Below are 24865 nucleotides of genomic sequence, written 5' to 3' on the forward strand. Positions count from 1 at the left end.
TACGCACATCCTTGCGAAGGCCGCGCCAGACAAAGCGGTTGGCTACCAATTTGACGGATGCGCGGGCGCCGGGGTGGGAGAGGTTGTGGAGAATCTCGAATACCCGGCGGCGCCAGGACGCTGGGACGACGGGCCGAGGTTGAGATAGGGATATGTCGCACTTGACCGTGACTGCGGTCGGGCCGCAGGCGACGTCGGCCAGGCGTAGCCCTGGTAGGTTGGTAGGTGCGGAGAGCAGATCAGGGTCCGTGAGCTGGTCTGCTGCGAGTTGAGCGTAGTCGACTGCCAGGTGTGCGGCGTGGATGGCGGGGCAGGAGAGGCAGTCGGCTACCACGTTGTCTCGGCCGGAGACGTGTTGGATGTCCGTGGTGAACTCGGACACTGCCGCGAGCTGGCGCTGCTGCCTGGCGGACCAGGGGTCGGTTGTCTTTGCCATTGCGAATGTCAGGGGTTTGTGGTCGACAAACGCAGTGAAGGGGTGGCCCTCCAGCAAAAACCGAAAATGGCGGACCGCCAGGTACAGCGCGAGGAGCTCGTGGTCGAAGGTGCTGTACTTGACCTCCGGGGGGCGTAGTTGGCGGCTGAAGAAGGCAAGTGGTTGCCAGGCGCCGTCGACCCACTGCTCGTACACGGCGCCGACCGCGTGGTCGGAGGCATCCGTGGTGAGCGCTACTCTGGCATTGGGCCGTGGGTGCGCGAGCAGGGTGGCGTCGGCGAGCGCGGTCTTGGTGGAGTTGAAGGCGGCTGATACGTCTGCCGTCCATTCGACCGCCATCTTGCCGCTCCTGCCCCGGAGGGCTTCATACAGGGGCCTCATGAGGGACGCCGCTTTGGGGATGAAGCGGTTGTAGAAATTCACCATCCCGAGGAACTCCTGGAGTCCTTTGATGGTGGTGGGGCGGGGAAATTGCTGGACGGCCTGCACCTTGGTGGGCAGCGGAATGGCCCCAGCATGGGTGATGTGGTGGCCGAGGAAGTCGATCTTGTCCAGGCCGAACTGGCACTTGGCTGGGCTGAGGATGAGCCCGTGGTCGCTGAGGCGCCCGAACAGGATGCGAAGGTGTTCGAGGTGTTCCTGCTTGGAGGAACTGGCTACCAAGATGTCGTCCAGGTAGACGAACAGGAACTTCAGGTCCCGAAGGACCGAGTCCATGAGCCGTTGGAATGCCTGGGCCGCATTTTTGAGGCCGAAGGGCATCCTCAGGAACTCGAAAAGCCCAAAGGGGGTGATTACGGCCGTCTTGGGGACGTCCGCGGGGTGGACGGGGACTTGGTGGTAGCCGCGCACCAGGTCGACTTTGGAAAAGACCGAGCGGCCGGCCAGTCTCGCCGAGAAGTCCTGAATGTGCGGCATGGGGTACCGATCAGGGGTGGTGGCATCGTTGAGACGGCGGTAATCCCCGCAGGGGCGCCAACCCCCGCCTAGTTTGGGGGCGATGTTGAGTGGGGAGGCCCAGGGACTGTTGGAGTGGCGGATGATGCTGAGCTGTTCCATAGTGGCAAACTCGGTCCGCGCGATCTCCAGTTTGGCCGGGTCCAGCCTGAGGGCGTGGGCGTACACTGGGGGGCCTGTGGTGGGGATGAAGTGTTCCACCCCGTGTTTGGCGACCTCCGCGGAGAAGGTCGGGTTGGTGAGGACCGGGAATTCGGCCAGGAGTGCCGAGTAGTCATCCGTGGCCCGGGCGTGGCACTGTGACGCCATGTCGGCGGGTTGACGGGGGGCCATGGCGCCCAGGATGGGGGACATGGTGTTCATGTCCACGAGGCGGTGTCGAGGGATGTCTACCAGTAGGCCGTGGGCGCACAGGAAGTCTGTACCGATGAGAGGGGAGAGTACCTTGGCAGTGGTGAACTCCCATCGGTAGCGGCGACCAGCGAGGTCGAGGGTGACTGTGCGGGTGCCGTACGTCCGGATGTCCGAGCCGTTAGCGGCAGCCAGCGCCTGTCATCGTTCGCCCTTTTGGATGTCAAGGGCGGAGGCCGGGATGATGCTGTGCTGAGCTCCAGTGTCGCACAGGAACCGGCGGCCGGTTTTGGCATCCGTGACGTACAGCAGGGAGCCCGCGTGGCCCCATCGCGGGGGCTGGTACGGGGGCGGACTTGAAGGAGCAGGGAGGTGTGCACCGTTGTGCCCTGGCGCCGAACCGTGCGTGGTAGTAACAGTAGGCCGGATTTGTGGGGCGCGAAGGCCCCGTGGGCCCCGTGGCTGGGCCTTGTGGCCGCGTGGTGGCCGGTGAGGGGTGCGCCCAGGCTGTGGCTGCCAGGTCCGGAGCGACGTCGCGACTGGAGTGAGCGGACAGCAGCTTGTCGGCCTCGTCGGCCAGGGCTTCTAGGTCCGTGAGGCCGGACGCCACGATCGCTGGGCGGATGCTGGGAGGTAGCTGGCGGATGAACAGCGTGCAGAAGAGGGACCCGGGTGGGCTCTCGTCGGTGAGTGAGAGCATGTGGGAGAGGAGGTCTGACGGTGAGGCGTCACCGAGGCCTGGAAGGTCGAGGAGGCGGCAGTTTCGTTGGTATGTTGAGGTCGTAAATTTTTTAAGGAGCGCGGCCTTAAGATGTGCATACTTTCCCTCCTCTGGTGAGTTCTGCAGCGCTATCCAGACCTTCGTGACTGTGGAGCTACCGAGTGATGCGACGAGCTAGTCGTACTTCGTCCCATCTGTGGTGATGTGTCGCAGCCGGAATCGGGACTCAGCTTGGAGGAACCAGGCTTCGGGCTGGTTTTCCCAAAACCCCGGCAGTTTCACGGAAATTGCGTTCGTGTCCGCCATTGCAGTGCTCGGAATACGTTCTGAGCGTCGGGGTCACCAATGTTGCGGCTGCCGCGGAACACGAATGGAGGCCGAACCGATCTGAGGAACACATGGCTTTTATTACATTCTCTTGAGAGATGGCTGCCCAAGCTCCTCTCTCCGCTAAACCCGAAAACAGACTGAGGGCGACACCCGCGCTTTTGAGTACACACTGAGGGCGACGCCCGCTCCTTTGTCATGCCTTAAAGGCAGCATGCTGCTTAAAGGCAAGGTGCCCAATTTATTGTCCACGGACGGAAAAGTGGATTGCGCCCGTTTAGGTGGCGATCCGCCACAATACCACCCTTTTCAGAAGCCAGTAATCCTATACTTTCTGTTCTTTTTCTGCTAATTGTACTTGAATTTTTTTTCTCATTCGTGCTAGTTTGCTGAGTACAGGAAACCTTGTGTTATCCGGAGGCTAACTGTCCGGCATGCTCGAGCCACCGGCAAAAATCAGGAGCCGTTTTCGTTCGGTTTTTTTTCTTCTCGTTGCTTTTTTCCTCAACAGTCAAGCTCTGCAAGGTCTGCTGAAGCTGTTGCTAAGCTACAGAGACGCTTGGACTGTTTAGAAGCTATTGCTAAGCAACAGGATTTGTTGACAGATACGGAGCTCAAAAGCTTCCGTATCTTTCAACATTAGCGCTGGAGTGTCCGGCAGTTTTGAGGGAACGGCAACAGCTCGGTCCCGTCAGTGCCGGATAGCGCACAGTTTCCTGTCGTTTTAAATTCCTGTGCATGTGTAGCCATTTTAACATAGAGAACTTTTGCATTCTCTAAGTTTTCCTTTATATTAGTTCTTAGTATGATGTGTTGCGGACAACTTATGGAATTTGAATCCCTTCACTTGGTTCCTAATAGCATTAGTCCCTTTCCTGTTATCTAGATTTGCCATCATTGCCCACTATTCTTCCTACAACTCCTACATGCTGCCACTGCTCTCTCAATAATCTTTTAAAATTGGAACCATTTAACCAGTATTCCATTCCTTTTTTTAGTCCTGCCCTATCTGGCCTTACCTGTCTGCACATCCTTCTAAAGCCTGTCTTCCCAAGGTTTAAATGTCAAATCCTACTGTCATTGTTTTTCCTTCACTTTCCTTACCCTGAACCTTATGGCCCTATGATCACTGTTCTCCAGATGCTGCCCCACCTCAGCTCCTGCCATAATGTTCCCATAACGTCAGCATTAGATCAAATACAGCCTCATTTCTAGTCTTCTCAACAACATATTGTTCAATGCAACAGTACTGTACCACATCTATAAATTCCTGACTCTTGGTTCTCCTACCGCTACTCATTCAATACCTGGGATGTTAAAATCCTCCATTGTTAAAACATTACCCTTGCTGGATACTCTCCTTACCACCCGGTGAAATAGCTCATCAATACTGGCTGTCAGGTCTGGCAATCTGTAGCAGATTCCCACCAGTACTTTCCCTTCAGTTCCCTCATTCAGTTCTAACCAGAGAGATTCCGTTTCACTTGTGTCCTCTCCAATGGCTTGCCTTTCCAGCCTTCTTCTTCTTAGGCAGTCCCTCGGAACCTAGGATGACTTGCTTCCACATTAAAAATGAGTTCTCAGGTGACTGATGAGTTCAATGCGGGACCTACAGTCTCTGTTACAGGTGGGGCAGACGGTGGTTGAAGGGGCGGGTGGGTGGGGTCCTTGGGTTGACGTGCGCTCCTTGCGCTGCCTGCGCTTGGCTTCCGCTTGCTCCCGGTGAAGAGACTCAAGGTGTTCGGCGCCTTCCCGGATGCTTCTCCTCCACTTTGTGCAGTTTTGAGCCAGGGATTCCCAGATGTCGGTGGGGATGTTACACATTTTCAAGGCGGCTTTGAGGGTGTCCTTGAAGCATTTCCTCTGCCCACCTGGGGCTCCGAGTAGAGCCTTTCTAGTAACTTTATGCTGTCCACCTCATCCTCACCTAAATCTGTCCCCTCAGCAATTTATAACCTGTCAGTGTTGTATTCTGCCAGTGTTGTATTCCATTTTGCTCTCCCCTCTCCCAACCATGTGTTCATTATACTAATGATGTTCACACATTCTGTGTGAAATAGCCCTTCTAACTCATACTCAAATGCTGGTGGTTTAGGAGGGAAAATGGCTCACCCTTTCCATTCACTCACCTTTTTAAATAATGTTTGACCTTTCCCTCACACTGTTTTCCTTTAATTTACCCGTGATTTATTTAGATTCAGCATTGTCTTCCTGTATTATGGTTTTGTTGCTTCCTATTGGAATCGTCCTGGCTATATTTTTTGAGCTTTTGCCTCCAACTTTCTAAAAAAATATCTCTATCAGTCTATGCTTTCTTTCCAACAGTATCACTGTTCCAGTTCTGTTTAAGTGAAGATAATCCAGTTGATACAGGCTTTCTGTTTCCCAGAAGTCACCCCTGTCTTGTTTTGCACACTTTGTACAAAAATAATAAATTGCAGGACAACGGAATATTACAATTTAAACTCTTTTAATGAAGCATCAGGTCTGTGAACTCAAACATACATACAGCACCATGTGGACAAGATGGAGTCAGGACCCTGGGTCCTCCAAAACAATAGCAGTCCTTACAGATGCCTGCAGGCCAATGACAACTCAGCATGTGATCACATGTGAATATAATAGGTATTCCTTACAGATGCCTGCGGGCCAATGATAAGTCAGTATGCAAATGTTACAACCCCAGTTTCCTAAGTACCTAAAACCGTGGTCCCTATGTCACGCCCCTTAGCCGAATGTTCACATGTCTTATCCTAGCTTCCCTCCCTGCTCCTGCATGTGGCACTGGTACTATTTCAGAGAATGCCAACATTCAGTCCTTCCCTTGAACTTTCACTCCAGCTTACTGAAATTACTATTAACGACTGTGGAACGAGACATAACTATGTCATTGGTTCAATGTAAACTATAATGACAGGTTCCTTCTCGCACTCCATTATTGGATCATTTGCCCGTGAGCCGAGATCTGTCAGTCTCATACCTGGGAGGCAAAGTAGCTGAAGGCAACATAGCTGACCATTCTCCTAGTTATATTTGCATAGCTTCCTGTTTACATATTTAAGGATTGAATCTTCCATAACAAACTAGTGTGTGTTTTTAAAATTCCTTACCTATTCTGAATGTTTATTTTATAAGCACATTGAGTTGGTTGATCATGTATGGGAGAATAAGTGGATCTTACAGTTGGGCCTTTGAATCATTTTCTTCCAATTCAATTTTTTTTTAATTTGTCATATATGCAGCAGACGTGTGTATTGCACAATGAAATGTTGATTTTTACGAGTCCTCCCAACATTGGAATAAATATGGCATAACAATGATAAAATACTAATAGAAATACAGTAATAATAAATAAAACAACAGTAATAAATAATAAATTATACATTCATGAGTCTTATGGCCTGGGGGTAGTGTAGTGTATGTAACCTGTACTACCTTAAGAGGATACCTTAAGGTGGTGACCACACCGGTATATAAATCCTGCGGAGCAAAGTGTATCTCAGTTCAGCCCTGACCCTCAATCACTAAAGACCTGTTTAATTACTTCTGTAGTCTGTGTCCTGTTATTCAGCATAACTACATTTGGAAACACAGACTCAACAGTGGCGACGAGTCTGATCTTACCTAGCGGCAGTTTTGCATCAAAGGAAGCTTCGTCCTCTGAAACGGGCGTCGAACAAGGGCATCCGCCCTCAACATCCTGCTGGGCACTGCATCGCACGGGAGGCCATTGGGAACCCGGGTTGGTTTCTGGCCACGAAGTCAAACATCAGTGAACATCCCTTCAACGACAGCGGCGGGTAAGCCCGATCGAGCGGCACGGGAGGGAAGTCGGCCGAGTTGTCAGTGAGAGAAGGGGAGGGAAAACGACGAAAAGGGCGGAGAACACGACCGCAGCCGGTGTCAGGGGCCGGACTGCAATCGGGACAGAGACGCGCAGCAGCCAGAAAAGCGTTTATGACCACAAGGACCGCGGGAGCGGCGGGGAAAAAGAGCAGCAGCGCAGGGGAAAATAAAGGACCGCTGGGAGGCGTGAATGGCAACAGCGCGGGAAGCGCCATTTTGAGTCGGCGGGGGAAGAAGACAAGCGCGGGAAAAGCCACCAAGCGCGGGAAAAGCCGCCATCTTGAAAATAAAAAAAATAAAAAAATAATAATAATATCCGAAGGGAAAGGAGAAACTCAGCAAGGATGCCAAAAACGGGTAACATCACTGCTTTTGATAACGATGTGGAAGATTGGGCCACTTATGTGGAACGCATCGAAGTTTACTGTACAACTAATGAGGTACCGGATGATAAGAAAGCACTAACCCTATTAAACTCGATGGGTGCGAAGACGTACGGGTTGTTAAGGAACCTTGTAACACCAGACAAACCGGTAGGGAAGAGTTTCGCGGATATTGTTACTATCCTGCAAGAGCATTTAAACCCCACGCCGCTGCTGATAGCGGAACGATTTAAATTCTACAAAAGAATTCAACTTAAAGAAGAAAGCAACGCTGAATTCCTAACCGAACTGCGCAAGTTATCAAAGTACTGCCAGTTCGGTACAGGACTAGCAGACGCACTGAGAGATAAGTTTGTGTGTGGGCTCCTAAGGGAAGGAACCCAGAAGCGACTGCTAGAGGAAAAGGACGTTACGCTGGACAAAGCTTTCAGCATTGCAGCATCACACGAGGCAGCAGCACAGGGCACTGCAGAGATACAGCAAAGGCCATTGGAATTCAGCACCAATGAAATGGCATTGGGCGCAGTAAAGTGCTATCGTTGCGGAAGGACAACGCATGACCAGAACCAGTGCTGGTTCAAAGATAAAGAATGCAGGCAATGTGGCAAACTTGGTCACATAGCGAGAGTATGCCGGTCAGGAAAGAAGACCAGCAGCAAAAAGTCACCGCAGGAGAAGTACAAAAAAGTACACAAGGTGACAGAGAACAGTTCGGATGAACAGAAGATGGATTCAGACTCCAGCAGTAAGGAACTGGGTTGTCTAAAAATACATAATGTGGGTAACACAGCAGACCACCAAACTATCTGGGTTATGCTTCGGATAGCAGGAGTTCAACTGAAGATGGAATTGGACACTGGATCGGCATTAACGGTCATGAATAAGCAAGATTACAAAAGGTTATTCTCGCACATTCCCCTGAGGGATACGGAGATTGTATTGAAAACATACACGGGGCAAATAGTATACCCCAAAAGAAAGATAAAAGTAAATGTGGTCTACAATGGTAAAGAAAGTCAGAAAATGGACTTGTATGTGTTACCTGATGGAGGTCCGCCACTACTGGGACGGGAATGGATCCAGAGAATAAATGTGGACTGGCATTCCATACAAGCACTGACTGTAGATGCCTGTAAGGAGGACGACGTCAAACATAAACGACTGTCCAAAATATTAGACAATGCTAATGAGGTGTTCCAACGGGGACTGGGAACACTGAAAGGAATTACGGCAAACATCAAGGTTGAAGAACATGCAAACCCAAAATTTTTCAAAGCCAGACCGGTACCTTATGCGATACGACCTGCTGTGGAAGCAGAGCTGGAAGGGCTAGAACATTCAGGGGTACTGTCCAAGGTGGACTGGAGCGAATGGGCCACACCCATTGTTCCTGTCATTAAGCGTTCGTTGAGCAACAAGCCGGGGGAACCTGGGAAGGTTCGCATCTGTGGCGATTTCAAGATCACTGTTAATCCGGTTCTTCACATGGTGCAATATCCGCTTCCGCGGATTGAAGATATCTTCGCTTCGCTGTCTGGCGGGAAACACTTCACCAAGATAGACCTGGCGCAGGCGTACCTACAGATGGAAGTTGATGAAGCGTCACGCCAGTATCTCACGATCAACACACATAAGGGCTTATATCGGTATAATAGACTGGTTTTTGGAGTGGCATCGGCTCCAGCGATTTGGCAAAGGGCCATGGAGCAGGTATTGCAGGGAATCCCAGGCACACAATGCTACCTGGACGACATCCTGATTACAGGAGATAACGATAAGGATCACCTCGCGAATTTGGAGCAGGTGCTCATCAGATTGAAAGAATATGGGCTCAGAGTTAATCGCCAGAAATGTGAGTTCTTTCAAAAGCGAATCTCGTACTGCGGCCACGTCATTGACCAGGAGGGGCTCCATAAGTCACCTGACAAGATCGAAGCTGTTGTAAAAGCTCCTGCACCGGAAAATGTATCCCAGTTGAGGTCGTTCCTCGGGTTGGTTAACTATTACCACAAGTTTCTTCCAAATTTATCCACGGTGTTACACCCGCTAAACACTCTTTTGCAAATGGGAATACCATGGAAGTGGAGCGATGATTGTAAGCGGGCTTTTCGAAAGAGCAAAGCACTGATCACCTCTAAGGAAGTGTTGGCTCACTTTAACCCAACGCTGCCTATTCGCTTAGCTTGTGATGCTTCTCCATATGGTATCGGGGCAGTGCTCTCGCATAAGTTTCCAGATGGCTCGGAAAGGCCAGTCGCTTTCGCATCCAGATCATTGACCTCCACTGAGCGCAACTATGCTCAGATAGATAGGGAGGCTCTCAGCCTCGTGTGGGGAGTTAAGAAATTTAACCATTACCTGCAAGGCCAAAAGTTTACGCTGCTGACAGATCACCAGCCGTTGGTTTCCATTTTCAACCCTAAGAAGGGTGTTCCGGTAATGACGGCGCAGAGGCTTCAGAGATGGTCCCTTTTCCTAGGGGCACATCAATATGATATTGAATTCAAAGGTACAAAGCAACATGGTAATGCTGATGGGCTGTCGCGTCTGCCACTACCTACAGAGGAAGAAGCACTGGCAGTTGACCCTGTCGAGATATTTCACTCGACCATCATCGAATGCTTACCAGTCACCAATGCGGGTATTGAGAGAGAGACCCGAAATGACCCGACACTGTCTCGGGTCTACGACTTGACAGTGAAGGGATGGCCAGCACATGGCGAACCACTGTTACCAGCATTCTCAGCCAGACGAGAACAGCTGTCCGTATGTCAAGGAACATTGATGTATGGAACAAGGGTGATTATTCCTCCTAAATTAAGGGAGAGAGTCCTGAAAGAATTGCACGAAGGTCATCTGGGGGGAGTCAAGATGAAAAGCCTTGCTAGGGCTTATGTGTGGTGGCCAGGTATCGACAAACAAATAGAGGATCTGACTAAAAGCTGCTCAGGGTGCCAAAAAGTTCAAAATGCACCTCCAATTGCACCGCTGCATCCGTGGGAATGGCCTTCAACCCCATGGCAACGTGTGCATATCAACTTTGCAGGTCCATTCATGGATTCCATGTTTTTGATAGCAGTAGATGCGCATTCTAAATGGCCAGAAGTGATTAAGATGTCGACCACTACCTCTGAGAAGACAATCGCAGTTCTAAGAACCATATTTGCAAGGAATGGGTTGCCGGAGCAAATATGTTCAGACAACGGACCACAGTTCGTGTCAGAAGAATTCCAGAAATTCATGAAAAAGAATGGGGTGTAACACTATACATCTGCCCCATATCATCCGGCTACAAATGGGTTGGTCGAGAGATTTGTACAAACGTTCAAAAAGGCGATAAAGGCCATGAGTGAAGACCATATTCCACTACAACACAAGGTGGACAATTTCCTGATGGCGTATCGAAATGCCACGCATGCAGTGACAAATCAAAGCTCTGCCATAATGTTCTATAACAGAAGGTTGCGGTCCCGGTTGGATTTGTTAAAACCCAATGTGCGAAGGGAAGTCGAAAACAAGCAATTCCAGCATGTAAATAACAAGGCCACTTGTAGTTTTGAAATAGGACAACCAGTGTTGGCCAGGGACTATAGGGATGATAAATGGCAACCTGGAACAATTCGTGCACGACAAGGACCCTTGATGTACACGGTAGACGTAGGAGAGAACGTAATACGACGTCATGCTGACCAACTGGTGGAATCGAGAACAAGGGTTGACCCCATGTCTACGGCAGAGACACCAGTTGAAGAACTTATTGAGCCTGTAGCATCTACCTCAGACTCGAACGTATTGGATGATGTTAAATCCATAGGAGATCAAGTGGATGAGTCACCCCAGCAACGAGAACCAGAGACCCCTGAAAGGCGTTATCCGGCCCTGATCAGGAGGCCTCCTCAGAGACTGAATCTTTGAACAGTTCTTGTGTGTAAATTGTATATATGTTATCCATGTAATGTTTAATTTGGGGTGTACACTGTTAAGCTAAAAGGGGAGGAATTGTAGTGTATGTAACCTGTACTACCTTAAGAGGATACCTTAAGGTGATGGACTACTTTTTGATGGCTCCTGTACATTGTAGTACCGGTGGTGACCACACCGGTATATAAACTCTGCGGAGCAAAGTGTATCCCAGTTCAGCCCTGACCCTCAATCACTAAAGACCTGTTTACTTACTTCTGTAATCTGTGTCCTGTTATTCAGCATAACTACATTTGAAAACACAGACTCAACAGGTAGAAGCTGTTTCGAAACCTGCTGGTACGAGACCGTATGCTTCGGTAAGAGGTTGTGGCTGGGGTGGCTTGCATCTTTAATGATTCTCAGGGCCTTTCCCCGGCACCTCTCGGGGTAGATATCCTGGACAGCAGGTAGTTTAATTCCAATAGTATGTTGTGCAGCTTTCACCACCATCTGTAGAGCCTTGCGGTCTGTGGCGGTGCAGTTGCCATACCAGGTAGTGATGCAGCCGGACAGGATACTCTCGATGGTGCACCGGTAGAAGTTGGTGAGAATCTGGGGGGCCATTCCAAATTTCTTCAGTCTCCTGAGGAAGAACAGGCGTTGGCATGCCTTCTTCGTTACGACGTCGATGTGATGTGACCACGTTAAGTCCTCCGTAATGAATACACCCAGGAATTTGAAGCTGCTGACCCTCTCCACCTCAGCCCCTTCGATGTAGATTGGGGTGTGTCCCTCCCCCTGCCACTTCCTGTAGTCCACAATCATCTCCTTTGTTTTGCTGATGTTGAGGGAGAGGTTGTTGTACTTGCACCATTCTGCTAGAGCTCTTACCTCCTCCCTGTAGCCTGTCTCGTCGCCATCTGTGATCAGGCCTACAACGGTAGTGTCATCAGCAAACTTGATGATGGAGTTGGAGTTGTGCATTGTCACACAATCGTGAGTAAACAGGGAGTACAGAAGGGGGCTGAGCACACAACCCTGGGGAGCTCCCGTGTTTAGGATCAGTGTTGAGGAGGTGTTACTGCCTATTTTCACCACCTGGGGTCTGCCCGTCAGGAAGTCCAGGATCCAGTTGCATAGGGAGGTGTTAAGTCCTAGCTCACTGAGCTTGTTGACAAGCTTGGAGAGGATAATGGTATTGAATGCTGAACTATAATCAATGAACAACATTCTCACATAGGTACGATAGCAAAATACTGCAGATGTTGGAAATCCGAAATAACAACAGAAAATGCTGGAAAAACTCAGCAGGTCAGGCAACATCCGTGGAGAGAAATTTGAGTTGACGTTTCGGGTCGAACCCTTCTTCAAAACTGGAAAGAAAAGAAAATAGATCGAAGGCAGGGCTGCGATCGGACAAAAGAAGTGAAAGAAACAAAAGAAGTAAAAGAGACAATGAAAGGTATTAGAAGCTAGACGAGATGGTAATAGGCTGAGATTAGGTGTAAAGTGTACTGGCAGGGCAAGAGATAGCTGCCAGGTGTGAGAGAGAAACAAAAGGAAAGGAACGTAGGCGTTCCTTTTATCCAGGTGTGATAAGGCAGTGTGCAGTACAGTGGCGATGGCATCATCCCTAGATCTTTTTGGGCGGTCAGCAAATTGGAGTGGGTCCAGTGTGTCAGTTAGTAAGGAGTTGATGTGGGTTTTGACCAGCCTCTTAAAGCACTTCTTGATAACAGAAGTGAGTGCTATGGGGCGGTAGTCGTTTAAACAGGTTACTTTTGTTTTTTTGGGGACTGGAATAACCGATGTCATCTTGAAGCAGGTGGGGACTACAGACTGGTACAGTGAACGGTTGAATATATCCGTAAACATGGCTGCCAGCTGGTCAGCGCATGCTCTAAGGACACGCCCAGGGATTCCATCTGGACCGGGTGCTTTGTGGGTGTTCACTCTCTTAAAAGTCTTGCTCACGTCAGCCACGGAGATTGAGAAGACCCGGTCATCCTGAGCCGCGGGCGCCCTTGTAACAGGCCAGTTGTTGTTGGCCTCAAACTGGGTGTAAAAAGTGTTAAGCTCGTCCGGGCGAGAGGCATTGCTGGGCATGACACAGCTGGGTTTCCCTTTGTAGTCTGTAATAGATTGTAGTCTGTAATAGATTGTAGTCCACTCCACATCCTTCGCGAATCTGAGCTATGATAGTGTGACTCCACTTTATCCGTTTTTGCATTTTTGATGGTTTTTCTTAGCTCGTACTTTGATTTCTTGTACTCATCTATGTCCCCAGAGTTGAATGCGATGGACCGTGCTTTTAGCATAGCACGGATATCGCCATTTACCCATGGTTTCTGGTTGGGAAATGTTCGTACAACAATCCTCGGAACAACGTCATCTATGCACTTGTTTATGAAACTAATGACTGAATCTGTATATGTGTTGATGTCATTGTCCGAGGCATTCCGGAACATATCCCAGTCAGTGGAATCAAAACAGTCTTGTAACATAGCGTCTGATTGATCCGACCACCATTGTAGAGATCTCATCACAGGCTTTCTGCCTATAGGTGGGTAGCAGCAGGATGGAGCCGTGATCTGATTTGCCGAAGGGAGGGCGGGGGAGGGCCTTGTATCCATCCCGGAACGGAGTGTAAACGTGATCTAGTACTATAATATATTTATAGTACTATCTCTGTACTATAAATCCTCACTTGTTCATGTAGGTACTGGTTGTTATCTTGCCTTTGTGTACATTAATTTCATTTTGAGAGAGTGAAATAGACTCTTGACCTGAGAAACAAGTGATGCCTGAATAACGCTGTTGTATTTCAGCCAGAAAAATCTCCCGTAACTATTACAGATTTCCTCTTCATCTGAAGTGCCTCTGCCCTGGCAATTACAGCAATACCCTTGGTACTGTGAAATTCTTTGGCCACCTGCACAGCTCTGCTCACCAATCCCGATACCGGCCAAAGCTTCCTACCTCTTCTAGTGAAGATTGTAGCTTCTCATCCTCTCTGTACTTGTCCCTTTCCATGCTTATGAGTCGGGTTTGTAGCCCATAGGTCTTGCTCTCTTACCTTTCAACTTTCTCAGGTGTAGCTATAAAATTCTCTATTAAATAACAACATGCATCAGAGTGGAGCAGGCTCGAAGGGCTGAATGGCCTACTCCTGCTCCTATTTTTCTATCAGCATTGACCTGTGACCTGGGCAACCCTACATGTGGTATCCTCACTACAGGGATGATTATCATGCTGATCCTTGATGCAATATGTACCACATGTACTATTTATCGATATAGCAGTATGCATATTAGTAATTGGTTTAGCAGAGGAGATTATTGACCCTTGCTAAAATTAGTGGCACGATGACGCTCATCACAGACTGATACAACATCCACTGGACCTACCTGAAATCTTGGTTTCACACAGGACTAAGCATGTAACCCTTCTAATCTTCTCACGTGGCACACATGGAAAAAGCTGATATTCTTCCCTCTTTGCCCTGATTATGGACTACAAATCACAAGTCCCAACATTTTGTTAATTTGTTCCCGCACCCCCATAACCCTAACATCCTGCAGGAATCTACCGGCCTTCGTGGCGGTGATTGCAGACTGAAACTTTATTGTGCACACAAAGACAGCTTGCATTTATATAGGGGTGCTTAATGTAAAAAAAAATATTCCAAGCTGCTTCACAAATAGAAAAAGATAAGGGAACAGATGCCAATCCATGGAGCGAGAGACTAGAATGGATTACCGAAGGCTTGGTTCAAAAGTTGGGTTTCGAGAATGTTCTTGACGGTTGAGAGATTTTGAGCTAAAGGTGTTAAATGAGCTAAACATGGACTATCTGCAGTGATTACATAGCCAGTGTCTGCAATAAACAAGAACAATTGGTCATTCAGATGTTTTTACGTGCTAGAGTAGACCATGTGTTGACTTCCTTTTGTGGAATGACCTGTTCAGTCTATGTGTTTTTTTTTCTGTTGGCAGGAACTCCAGTTTGGTTCTACATGCAAATTGCACCCATAAGAAATGAATATGACAAGGTGGTTTTATTTTTATGCACTTTCAAAGACATTACAGTATTTAAACAACCCATTGAGGATGAGTCAACTAAAGGTAGTATTTCCTTTCTATCACGACTTGATGTATTTGTATTGAGAGAATTCTATCTAGTTTTCATTAAACATACTTTGCCTGTTGTATCAATGTTGTAAGTGCAGACTGGCAGCTGTAACAGAAGAATGATGACGGCTGCAATATGTTGCATTAGAAGTTTCTATCATGACTCAGTTGAACAGAGATAGTGTCCATCATAGAAAATTAATTTTGTTTTACTCAATGGATCACTTAAATATCTGAATATATTATTTGGCTTATGTTTCATATCATTGCTTCCTCTCTCAGCAGTCATTTGCACTCGTTTGTAGCCCAGCATCATTTTATTTGCTCTGTAGCGTGCAATGTTACTGCCTGACTATTCTAACAAATGTGACATTTTGGCCTGGATTTTCCGGGGCCTATGACCACGTATACAGTGTGTACACGGCCGTAAGTGCCCCGCAAGTTCCGGGTTTCCACGTGCGTTGCGCATGCGTGAAAACCCGGAACTTGCGATCTGTCAAGTTTCAGCTTTACAGATCCACCGTATCCCCAGGAAATGGGCATTTGCTGGTGGAGAGTTGGGCTATTTGTCCAACTACTGCCCAGTGAATGCCCGTGAAACTCATACACCTGGTAACAGCAGGCGCAGGGCCTTCTTTTACCAGTGCAAGAGTTTAAATAAATATTAAAATAATTTAAAAAAAATTATTTAAACATAAAAAAACTTTAAAATTAGCTATACGTTATTTTTAGCTCCTTTAAAATGTTTAAATTTATTTTTCAAAAACTTAAATTTTTGTTTTAAATGTTTAATTTGTATTTTAATTAATTTTGAACATGTAATGATTTATTTTTATTTAACTGGTGTGTAATTGTGTTTTTTAGGGGATTCCTATTCATGCTTATGGGGATTCCGTATGTAAATAGAATCTCCATAAGCATAATGGGGATCCCCTTTTTGATTGGTTGGGCCAGCCCACGTGCTCCCAGGGGCGCTCGTGAACTGCATGCGCCCCTGGGATAGGTAGGCCTTTACACATGCGTACGAGTAGAGGCCCAGGACCATGAGTGTTCGAACCTCCGGGACCATCAGGTAGGTTCGTACTTTTCAATTCAATTCAATTTTATTTGCCATATGTAACTAGTACTAGTACAAGTACAATGGAATGCTTACTCCCCGTAGGGACACGTCAGCTATTCTTACAGTGCCGTGTTCAGAAAGTCAATTCAATGGCATCCAGTGGCAGTGGGAGCAAGATGTCCCTCAGCCGTTCCGTCCTCCTCGTCACCGCGGCCTCCTCCTCGCTGTTGCCTCACTTTTCTTGCGGTTCGGAGGCATTCGCCCGCGGGAAGCCCCCGACCACAAATTCAGGCCCGTTATTACAACCCCAAGGTTACAGTGTGCATTTCCCAAACAAATCTTGTATAGCAAGATTATCGGATTATCCCCATAACTAATTTACGCATGATCTCATTGACGTAGTGGGTAAATCAATGACCCCACAACAGAAGTAGGTAATAAATACAAGTCCAAAAAGAAAATACTGCAGATGCTGTAAATCTGAAATAAAAACAGAAAATGCTGGAGATACTCAGCAGGTCAGGCAGCATCTGTGAAGAGAGAAACAGAGTTAATGATTCAGGTCGATGACCTTTCGTCAGAACTGGAAAAAAGCAGGAAATGGAACAGATTTTTAAGCAAGTGTAGGGGCTGGGAAATGGGGGAGGGGATGAAAGAACAAAAGGGAAGGTCGGTGATAGGATAGAAGGCAGGAGAGGTTAAGAGACATTAAGAGATATTCAAGGCAAAAGGAGATGATAATGGGACAGGTTAAGAAACAAAGGATGGCTCTAGATGAAGTGAAGATAAATACAAGTCAGCAGCTTCACACATCATCCCTTTCAGTGTCTTAACCAGGAGCACATCCTGTTATGTCCGTGTATCTTAATGTTGTGTCCTTCAATAATCAGACAACAGACTGCAGGGAACGATTCAACAGGTGTTTACTGAATGAGAGTTACTCTAGAACTAACTGTACAGATCACTACTCAGGGTTTATATACAGGTGTGGTCACTGCCGGTACTACAGTATACAGGAGCTGTAAAAAGTAGTTCTCCCCTTAAAGGTATATACATTACACATCCAGGTACTAAAACCAGTCTTCTAATTGTTACTAATTGTCTCAGTTGCTTTTTTCTTTGAAGCCAATATCTTTCAGTGCTGTATTTTATTTCATGTGGTGAGGCTGCTTTGCATTAATTTGAACAGGGTTGTTGCAGAGAAAGTTGCTGTGACAGCCCTGTTCAAATTAATGCAAAGCAGGGTTGTCACAGCGACTTTCTCTGCAAAGAGTTGTGAGTATTCTCCACAGATCACTGGTATCTCCTGTGAAAGCAGTACTTGGAAGAAAAATATATTCAAAAATTGCCTGCCACATTTGCCTATATATAGCAACAGGGCCGCTGCACTCTGGAAAACCAAGCCCTGGGACCACCTGTTAGGTCGCAACCAAAAAGGAAACCTTTTGAAATATGCTTACCTGAATGTGGAGCCTGCTCCTCCTGACCCCATAATTAAAGAACGTGAGTCGCCTCCTGTTCACCCCCACCACCCCCTGATTACCTCCGATCCCCCCCGACCTGACCTCCGACCCCCAACCTGACCTCCGATCCCCCGACCTGACCTCCGACCCCCCCGACCTGACCTCCGACCCCAACCTGACCTCCGATCCCCCCAACCTGACCTCCGATCCCCCGACCTGACCTCCGATCCCTCCGACCTGACCTCCGATCCCCCCGACCTGACCTCCGATCCCCCTGACCTGACCTACGATCCCCCCGACCAGACCTCCGATATCCCCGACCTGACCTACAATCCCAACAACCTGACCTCTGATCCCCCCGACCCCCCTGACCTAATCTCCGATCCCCCTGGCCTGACCTCTGATTCCCCGACCTGACCTCCGATCCCCCGACCCAGCCACCGATTGCCCCACTCAGCCTCAGATCGCTCTTCTCTCCCCCGGCCTCTGATCCATAGAAACATAGAAGATAGGAGCAGGAGTAGGCCATTCGGTCCCTCGAGCCTGCTCCACCATTCAATGAGATCATGGCTGATCATCCAAACTCAGTACCCTGTCCCTGCTTTATCCCCATATCCCTTGATCCCTTTAGGCTTAAGAAATATATCCAACTCCTTCTTGAATATATTTAATGAATTGGCCTCCACTGCCTTCTGTGGCAGAGAATTCCACAGGTTCACCACTCTCTGGGTGAAGAAATTCCTCCTCATTTCAGTCCTAAATGGCTTACCCCTTATCCTTAGACTATGACTCCTAGTTCTGGACTCCCCGGCCATCAGGAACATCCTTCCTGCATCTAGTCTGTCCAGGCCTGACAGAATTTTATAGGTTTCGATGAGATCCCCTCGCAATCTTCTAAACTCCAGTGAGTACAAGCCCAATCGACCCAATCTCTCCTCATACGTCATTCCTGCCATCCCAGGTATCAGCCTGGTGTATCTTCGCTGTACTCCTTCCATGGCAAGTACATCCTTCCTCAGATAAGGTGACCAAAATTGCACACAATACTCAAGGTGCGGTCTCACCAAGGCCCTGCACAACTGCAGCAAGACATCCTTGTTCCTGTACTTGAACCCTCTTGCTACGAAGGCCAACATACCATTTGCCTTCTTAACTGCCTGCTGCACCTGCATGCTTACCTTCAGCGACTGGTGCACAAGAGCACCCAGGTTTCTTTGCACTTCCCCTTCTCCCAATCTATTGCCATTCAAATAATAATCTGCCTTCCTGTTTTTGCCACCAAAGTGGATAACCTCACATTTATCCACATTATACTGCATTTGCCATGTTTCTGCCTAATCACCCAACCTGTCCAAATCGTACTGGAGTTTTACGACATCCTCCTCACAGCATACCCACCCACCCAGCTTTGTGTCATCTGCAAATTTGGAGATACTACATCCAATTCCCTCGTCCAGATCATTAATATATATTGTGAACAGCTGGGGTCCTAGGACCGATCCTTGCAGTACCCCACTAGTCATTGCCTGCCACTCGGAAAACGACCCGTTTATTCCAACTCTTTGCTTTCTATCTGCCAACCAGTTCTCTATCCAAGTCAATATCTTGCCCCCAATCCCATGTGCCTTAATTTTACAAGCTAATCTCTTATGCGGGACCTTATCGAAACCTTTCTGAAAGTCCAAATACACCACATCCACATGTTATCCCTAATTTCCCTTGTTAGCCACGGTTGAGTCACCTTTTTTGATTTATTTTTATGCCAAACTGGGATAAACAAATTCTGTAGTTCATCCATGTGATCTTTGAATGTTTGCCATTGCCTATCCACCGTCAACCCTTTGAGTGACATTACCCAATCAATCCTACCCAACTCGCGTCTCATACCATCATATTTCCCTTTATTTAAATTCAGGACCTTAGTCTCTGAGTCGACTACTTCACTCTCCATCTTAATGAAGAATTCTATCATATTATGATCGCTCCAACCCAAGGGGCCTCGTACAACAAGATTGCTAATTAATCCTTTCTCGTTACATAATACCCAGTCTAAGATGGCCTGATCTCTGGTTGGTTCCTCGACATATTGGTCCAGGAAACCATCCCTTAAACACTCCAGGAATTTCTCCTCCACAGTATTGTTACTAATTGGGTTATCTATTTTACCTCAAAAAATTCCAGTAGATTAGTCAAGCAGGATTTACCTTTTGTAAATCCATGTTGACTTTGTCCGATCCTGTCACTGCTTTCCAAGTGCTCTGCTATTACATCTTTTATAATGGACTCTAGCATTTTCCCCAGTACCGATGTCAGGCTTACCGGTCTATAATTCCCCGCTTTTTCTCTACCACCTTTTTTGAATAGTGGGGTAGCATTGGCTACCCTCCAATCCATGGGTACTGTTCCAGAATCTATCGAGTTCTGGAAGATGACCAGCAATGCATCTACTATTTCTAGGGCCACTTCCTTAAGTACCCTAGGATGTAGATTATCAGGCCCTGGGGATTTATCGGCCTTCAATCCCGTCAACTTCCCCAACACCATTTCCCTGCAAATACTGATTTCTTTCAGTTCCTCCCTCTCATTAGCCCCTATGTTCCCCGACATCTCTGGGAGGTTATTTGTGTCCTCCTTTGTGAAGACAGAACCAAAATATGTATTTAATTGGTTCAGCCATTTCTTTGTTCCCCATTATAAATTCCCCTGATTCTGACTGCAAGGGACCTACGCTTGACTTCACCAATCTTTTTCTCTTCACATATCTATAAAAGCTTTTACAGTCAGTTTTTATGTTCCCTGCAAGCTTACTTTCATAATCTATTTTCCCCCTCTTAATTAATCCCTTTGTCCTCCTTTGCTGAATCCTAAACTGCTCCCAATCCTCAGGTTTACTGCTTTTTTTGGCTAATTTATATGTCCTCTCTTTGGATCTTATGTTATCCCTAATTTCCCTTGTTAGCCACGGTTGAGTCACCTTTTTTGATTTATTTTTATGCCAAACTGGGATAAACAAATTCTGTAGTTCATCCATGTGATCTTTGAATGTTTGCCATTGCCTATCCACCGTCAACCCTTTGAGTGACATTACCCAATCAATCCTACCCAACTCGCGTCTCATACCATCATATTTCCCTTTATTTAAATTCAGGACCTTAGTCTCTGAGTCGACTACTTCACTCTCCATCTTAATGAAGAATTCTATCATATTATGATCGCTCCAACCCAAGGGGCTTCGTACAACAAGATTGCTAATTAATCCTTTCTCGTTACATAATACCCAGTCTAAGATGGCCTGATCTCTGGTTGGTTCCTCGACATATTGGTCCAGGAAACCATCCCTTAAACACTCCAGGAATTCCTCCTCCACAGTATTGTTACTAATTGGGTTATATGTAGATTAAAGTCACCCATGATGACTGCTGTGCCCTTATTGCATGCTTCTCTAATTTCCCTTTTAATGCCATCCCCATCCTCTGCATTACTGTTTGGAGGTCTATATACCACTCCCACTAACGTTTTCTGCCCCTTGTTATTTCTCAGTTCTACCCAGATAGATTCCACATCATCAGAGCTAATATCCTTCCTTACAAATGTGTTAATCCCTTCTTTAACCAGCAATGCTACCCCACCTCCCTTTCCTTTTTGCCTATCTTTCCTGATGTGGAGATGCCGGTGTTGGACTGGGGTGGACAAATGTGAGAATTCACACAACACCAGGTTATAGTCCAACAGCTTTATTTGAAATCACAAGCTTTCGGAGCACTGCTCCTTCGTCAGGTGAAGTGAAGAGATGCATATAGACACAGCATATATAGTCAGAGAACACTGCCAGATGATTATAGGTAATCTTTCTAACTGCCCTAACTGCTGTGATTATCTCTCTGCCGAGGTGTGATAAAGGGCAGTTAGAAAGATTACCTGTAATCATCTGGCAGTGTTCTCTGACTGTATGTGCTGTGCCTATATGCATCTCTTCACTTCACCTGACGAAGGAGCAGCGCTCCGAAAGCTTGTGATTTCAAATAAAGCTGTTGGACTATAACCTGGTGTTGTGTGACTTCTCACATCTATCTTTCCTGAATATTGAATACCTCTGGAGGTTGAGTTCCCAGCCTTGGCCACCCTGGAGCCATGTTTCCGTAATCTCAATCAAATCATATTCGTTTACCTCTATTTGCGTAGCTAATTCATCCACCTTACTACGAATGCTCCTCGCATTAAGACACAAAGCCTTCAGGCTTGTTTTTTTAATGCTCTTACACCTATTAGAATTATTATTTACTGTGGCCATGTTTGATTTAAGCCGTTGATTTCTCTGACTGCCACTTTTGTTTTTCTCCTTCCTATCTTTTGCTTTTATCCTTGTTTCCCTTTCCTCTGTCCCCTTGCTCAGGTTCCCAACCCCCTGCCATTTTAGTTTAAACCCTCCCCCAGAGCAGTAGCAAACACTCCCCCTAGGACATCAATCCCGGCCCTGCCCAGGTGCAAACCGTCCGATCCCCCCCGGTCTCTGATCTCTCTCCCCTCTGGCCTCTGATTTCTTTCCACGTGCCAGCCTCCATTCCCCTTGACCCAGCCTTCGGTCTCTCCCACCCCAACCCCCAGCATCCAATCTCTTATCCCCCTGGCCTCTGATCTCCTCCCCCCTGCTGCCCCCCCCCCCACCCAAGGCATCTGATCACCCTTCCCCTCTCCACCCCTCCAGCTTCCAACTTTACTGACCATCACTTACTGCCGTAACGCTAGCAGCGGCTTAATATTTGTTCACTCTTCGCTGTCGGGCTCTGATGGAAATAAGACTTGAGGCCCAATTTTAGGGGTGCCAGTAATGAAAAATATTGTAACATTATTCAAAAGCCAAGTAACTAACTAGAGAATGTACCCTTGAAGAATTAGTTGATTAATCACTCGCCATTTTTCTACCCTTCTTCTCAAGCAAACAAAAGGGACGTAGTATAGAAGAAACAAATCAAGTAAAAGGGATTAGGTTTTGAGCAAGAGGTAAATATTTAACCATCTTCCATTTATTCTATGCGATGGAACACAGCCCCCCCCCCCCCAAAAAAAAAACCAGGGCACCCATTTCTAGGTCAGTGGATTCCAAATAGAGATGAAGGAGGGAGAGTGAAAATATTTGGGTGGAGGAGCAAAGGCATGGTGGAAGATTTGCGGAGCCTTTTCAAAGCAGGAAAGGAGGTAGCAAGCATGGCAGAGGATCTAACAAGGGACTTCCAGATGGCAGGGACGCAATGGCCAATGCAACATAAGATGAGGTATTTTTCAACCGCAATGAAATACATTAAATTATAATTAGGGACTCTAATTTAGAATGGTACAATCTGAGAAACACACAAGCCCAACAATCATTTGATGAAACTTTTTTTTAGTCAATGAACCTTTTTATCTTTCTACAGATTGTTTTGAGTAAATAAAATCCATACAGGATTACACAGATATATTGGACATACATACAACTAATAAGATTCTTTTGCGATCAGGTAGTGGAGTTTGGCATCACCTAATGTTTACTTCTTGATTCATCAAAGTTTTTCTCCTTGATTAGCCTTGATTCTTTCAGCCTTGATGGTGGGCCACACCATAGGCCTTGGCCTAATTAGTTAAACTAGACTGTCCAGATCTTTTATCAGAACGCCACCCTGCCCCCACTCCCCCAATAAAAAATAGTGAGAGTAATTAATGTCATAATAAATTGGTTTATCAACAAAGCAAATTATTGAAATGTAAACTCTGAAGGGAAATATGTCTGATCTCTTGAACATAGCAGGGGTATACTGATTTCTGATGTAATCTGCCTATTGAGTACCTTGAGTGAGTAGACCTAACTGAGTGCAACTGCAGATTTATTTGCTGCAGTGCAGTGTTGTTTCCCTGAGTATTAATCATATGGTACAGCACGTCATGTTGGCTGTGTTCCATCGTTTAGAATAAATGGATGATGGTTAAATATTTACCTCTTGCTCAAAACTTAATCCCTTTTACTTGATTTGTTTCTTCTATACTACGTTCCTTTTGTCTGTTTGAGAAGAAGAGTAGAAAAATGGCGAGTGATTAATCAACTAATTCTTGTAGGGTACATTCTCTAGTTAGTTACTTGGCTTTTGAATAATGTTGCAATATTTTTCATTACTGGCAAAATTATCAACTGAGGTTATATTGTACATTTATTGTAATTTGAGATATACTGTAGGCTGGATCTCAAATATATGTAGAACTTAGCAGCTCAGTGACAAGGCGGTAAACTGTTTATTCATCTCAGATTTCTGTGGCTGTTGGTTGGAGTCATTGCAAAAGTTCACATTTCAACCAGTCCATTATATGCTTGATGGAATTTGTCATGGTTTCCCACTGGAGGCTAGGACTAGCACAGTAACTACCTGAGTAAAATTGATAGACCTGCGGTCGATTTCTATCCACTTTCAGACAGATGGATGACTGTGAACAAATGAAGAGGTTTATGGTATCGGATGAGAGAATCACAGGAAGACAAAGTGATCCAAAAATGGAAACAAAGTGGATAAAAAAATCCCAATTATAGCAGTAGTTAGAGACTGTAAAAGATGGGAAATATATTAGACCAAGCATTTCCCTTCTACTTAAAGCACACAAAACTGCAACATTTTTAATTATATAATTAATTAAACACAATGGCCCGTATTTTCCGGGGCCTATGACCGTGCACGGTCGTAAGTGGCCCGCAAGTTCCAGGTTTCCGCAAGCGACGCGCATGCGCCAAAACCCAGAACTTGCAATCTGTCAAGTTTCAGCTTCGCAGATCGTACGAGTCTGACGGAAATGGACATTCGCTAGCACAGGGTTGGGCTATTTGCCCAACTACTGCCCAGTGAATGCCCACGAAACTCTTACGCCTGGTAAAAGCAGGCATAAGGCCTTCTTTTACCAGTGTAAGGGTTTAAATAAATATTAAAATAAAATGTTTAAAATCATTTAAAGATTCAAAATAAGTTTAGGTTATTTTTAGTCCCTTTAAAAATGTTTAAATTTATTTTTCAAAAACTTAAATTTTTGTTTTAAATGTTTAATTAAATTGTATTTTAATTCATTTTTAACATGTGATTTATTTTTATTTAAGTGGGGTGAAAGTGTGCTTTTTATGCGATTCTTATTATGCTTATTGAGATTCCGTACGTAAATGAAATCCCCAGAAGCATAATGGGAATCCGCCTTTGTGATTGGTTGGGCTGGCCCACCTGATCCCAGGGACGCTTGCGAACTGCATGCACCCCTGGGATACGTGGGCCTTTACGTC

At 46.6% G+C, this 24865-nt stretch overlaps 1 protein-coding gene across 1 annotated transcript in view; it reads left to right on the forward strand.

The window, feature by feature from the left end:
* The window catches only part of kcnh5b (potassium voltage-gated channel, subfamily H (eag-related), member 5b), a 553929-nt gene that overhangs the window by 133747 nt on the left and 395317 nt on the right, over positions 1-24865 (forward strand). The window contains exon 4 of the mRNA XM_086002823.1: positions 14920-15048. Coding sequence (XP_085858949.1) covers positions 14920-15048 — 129 coding nt within the window. The remainder of the gene's footprint in view (positions 1-14919; positions 15049-24865) is intronic.

This window comes from Somniosus microcephalus, chromosome 12 (genome assembly GCF_052327205.1).
Source record: "Somniosus microcephalus isolate GS21.2 chromosome 12, FLI_Smic_1.0, whole genome shotgun sequence".
Taxonomy (NCBI): Eukaryota; Metazoa; Chordata; class Chondrichthyes; order Squaliformes; family Somniosidae; genus Somniosus; species Somniosus microcephalus.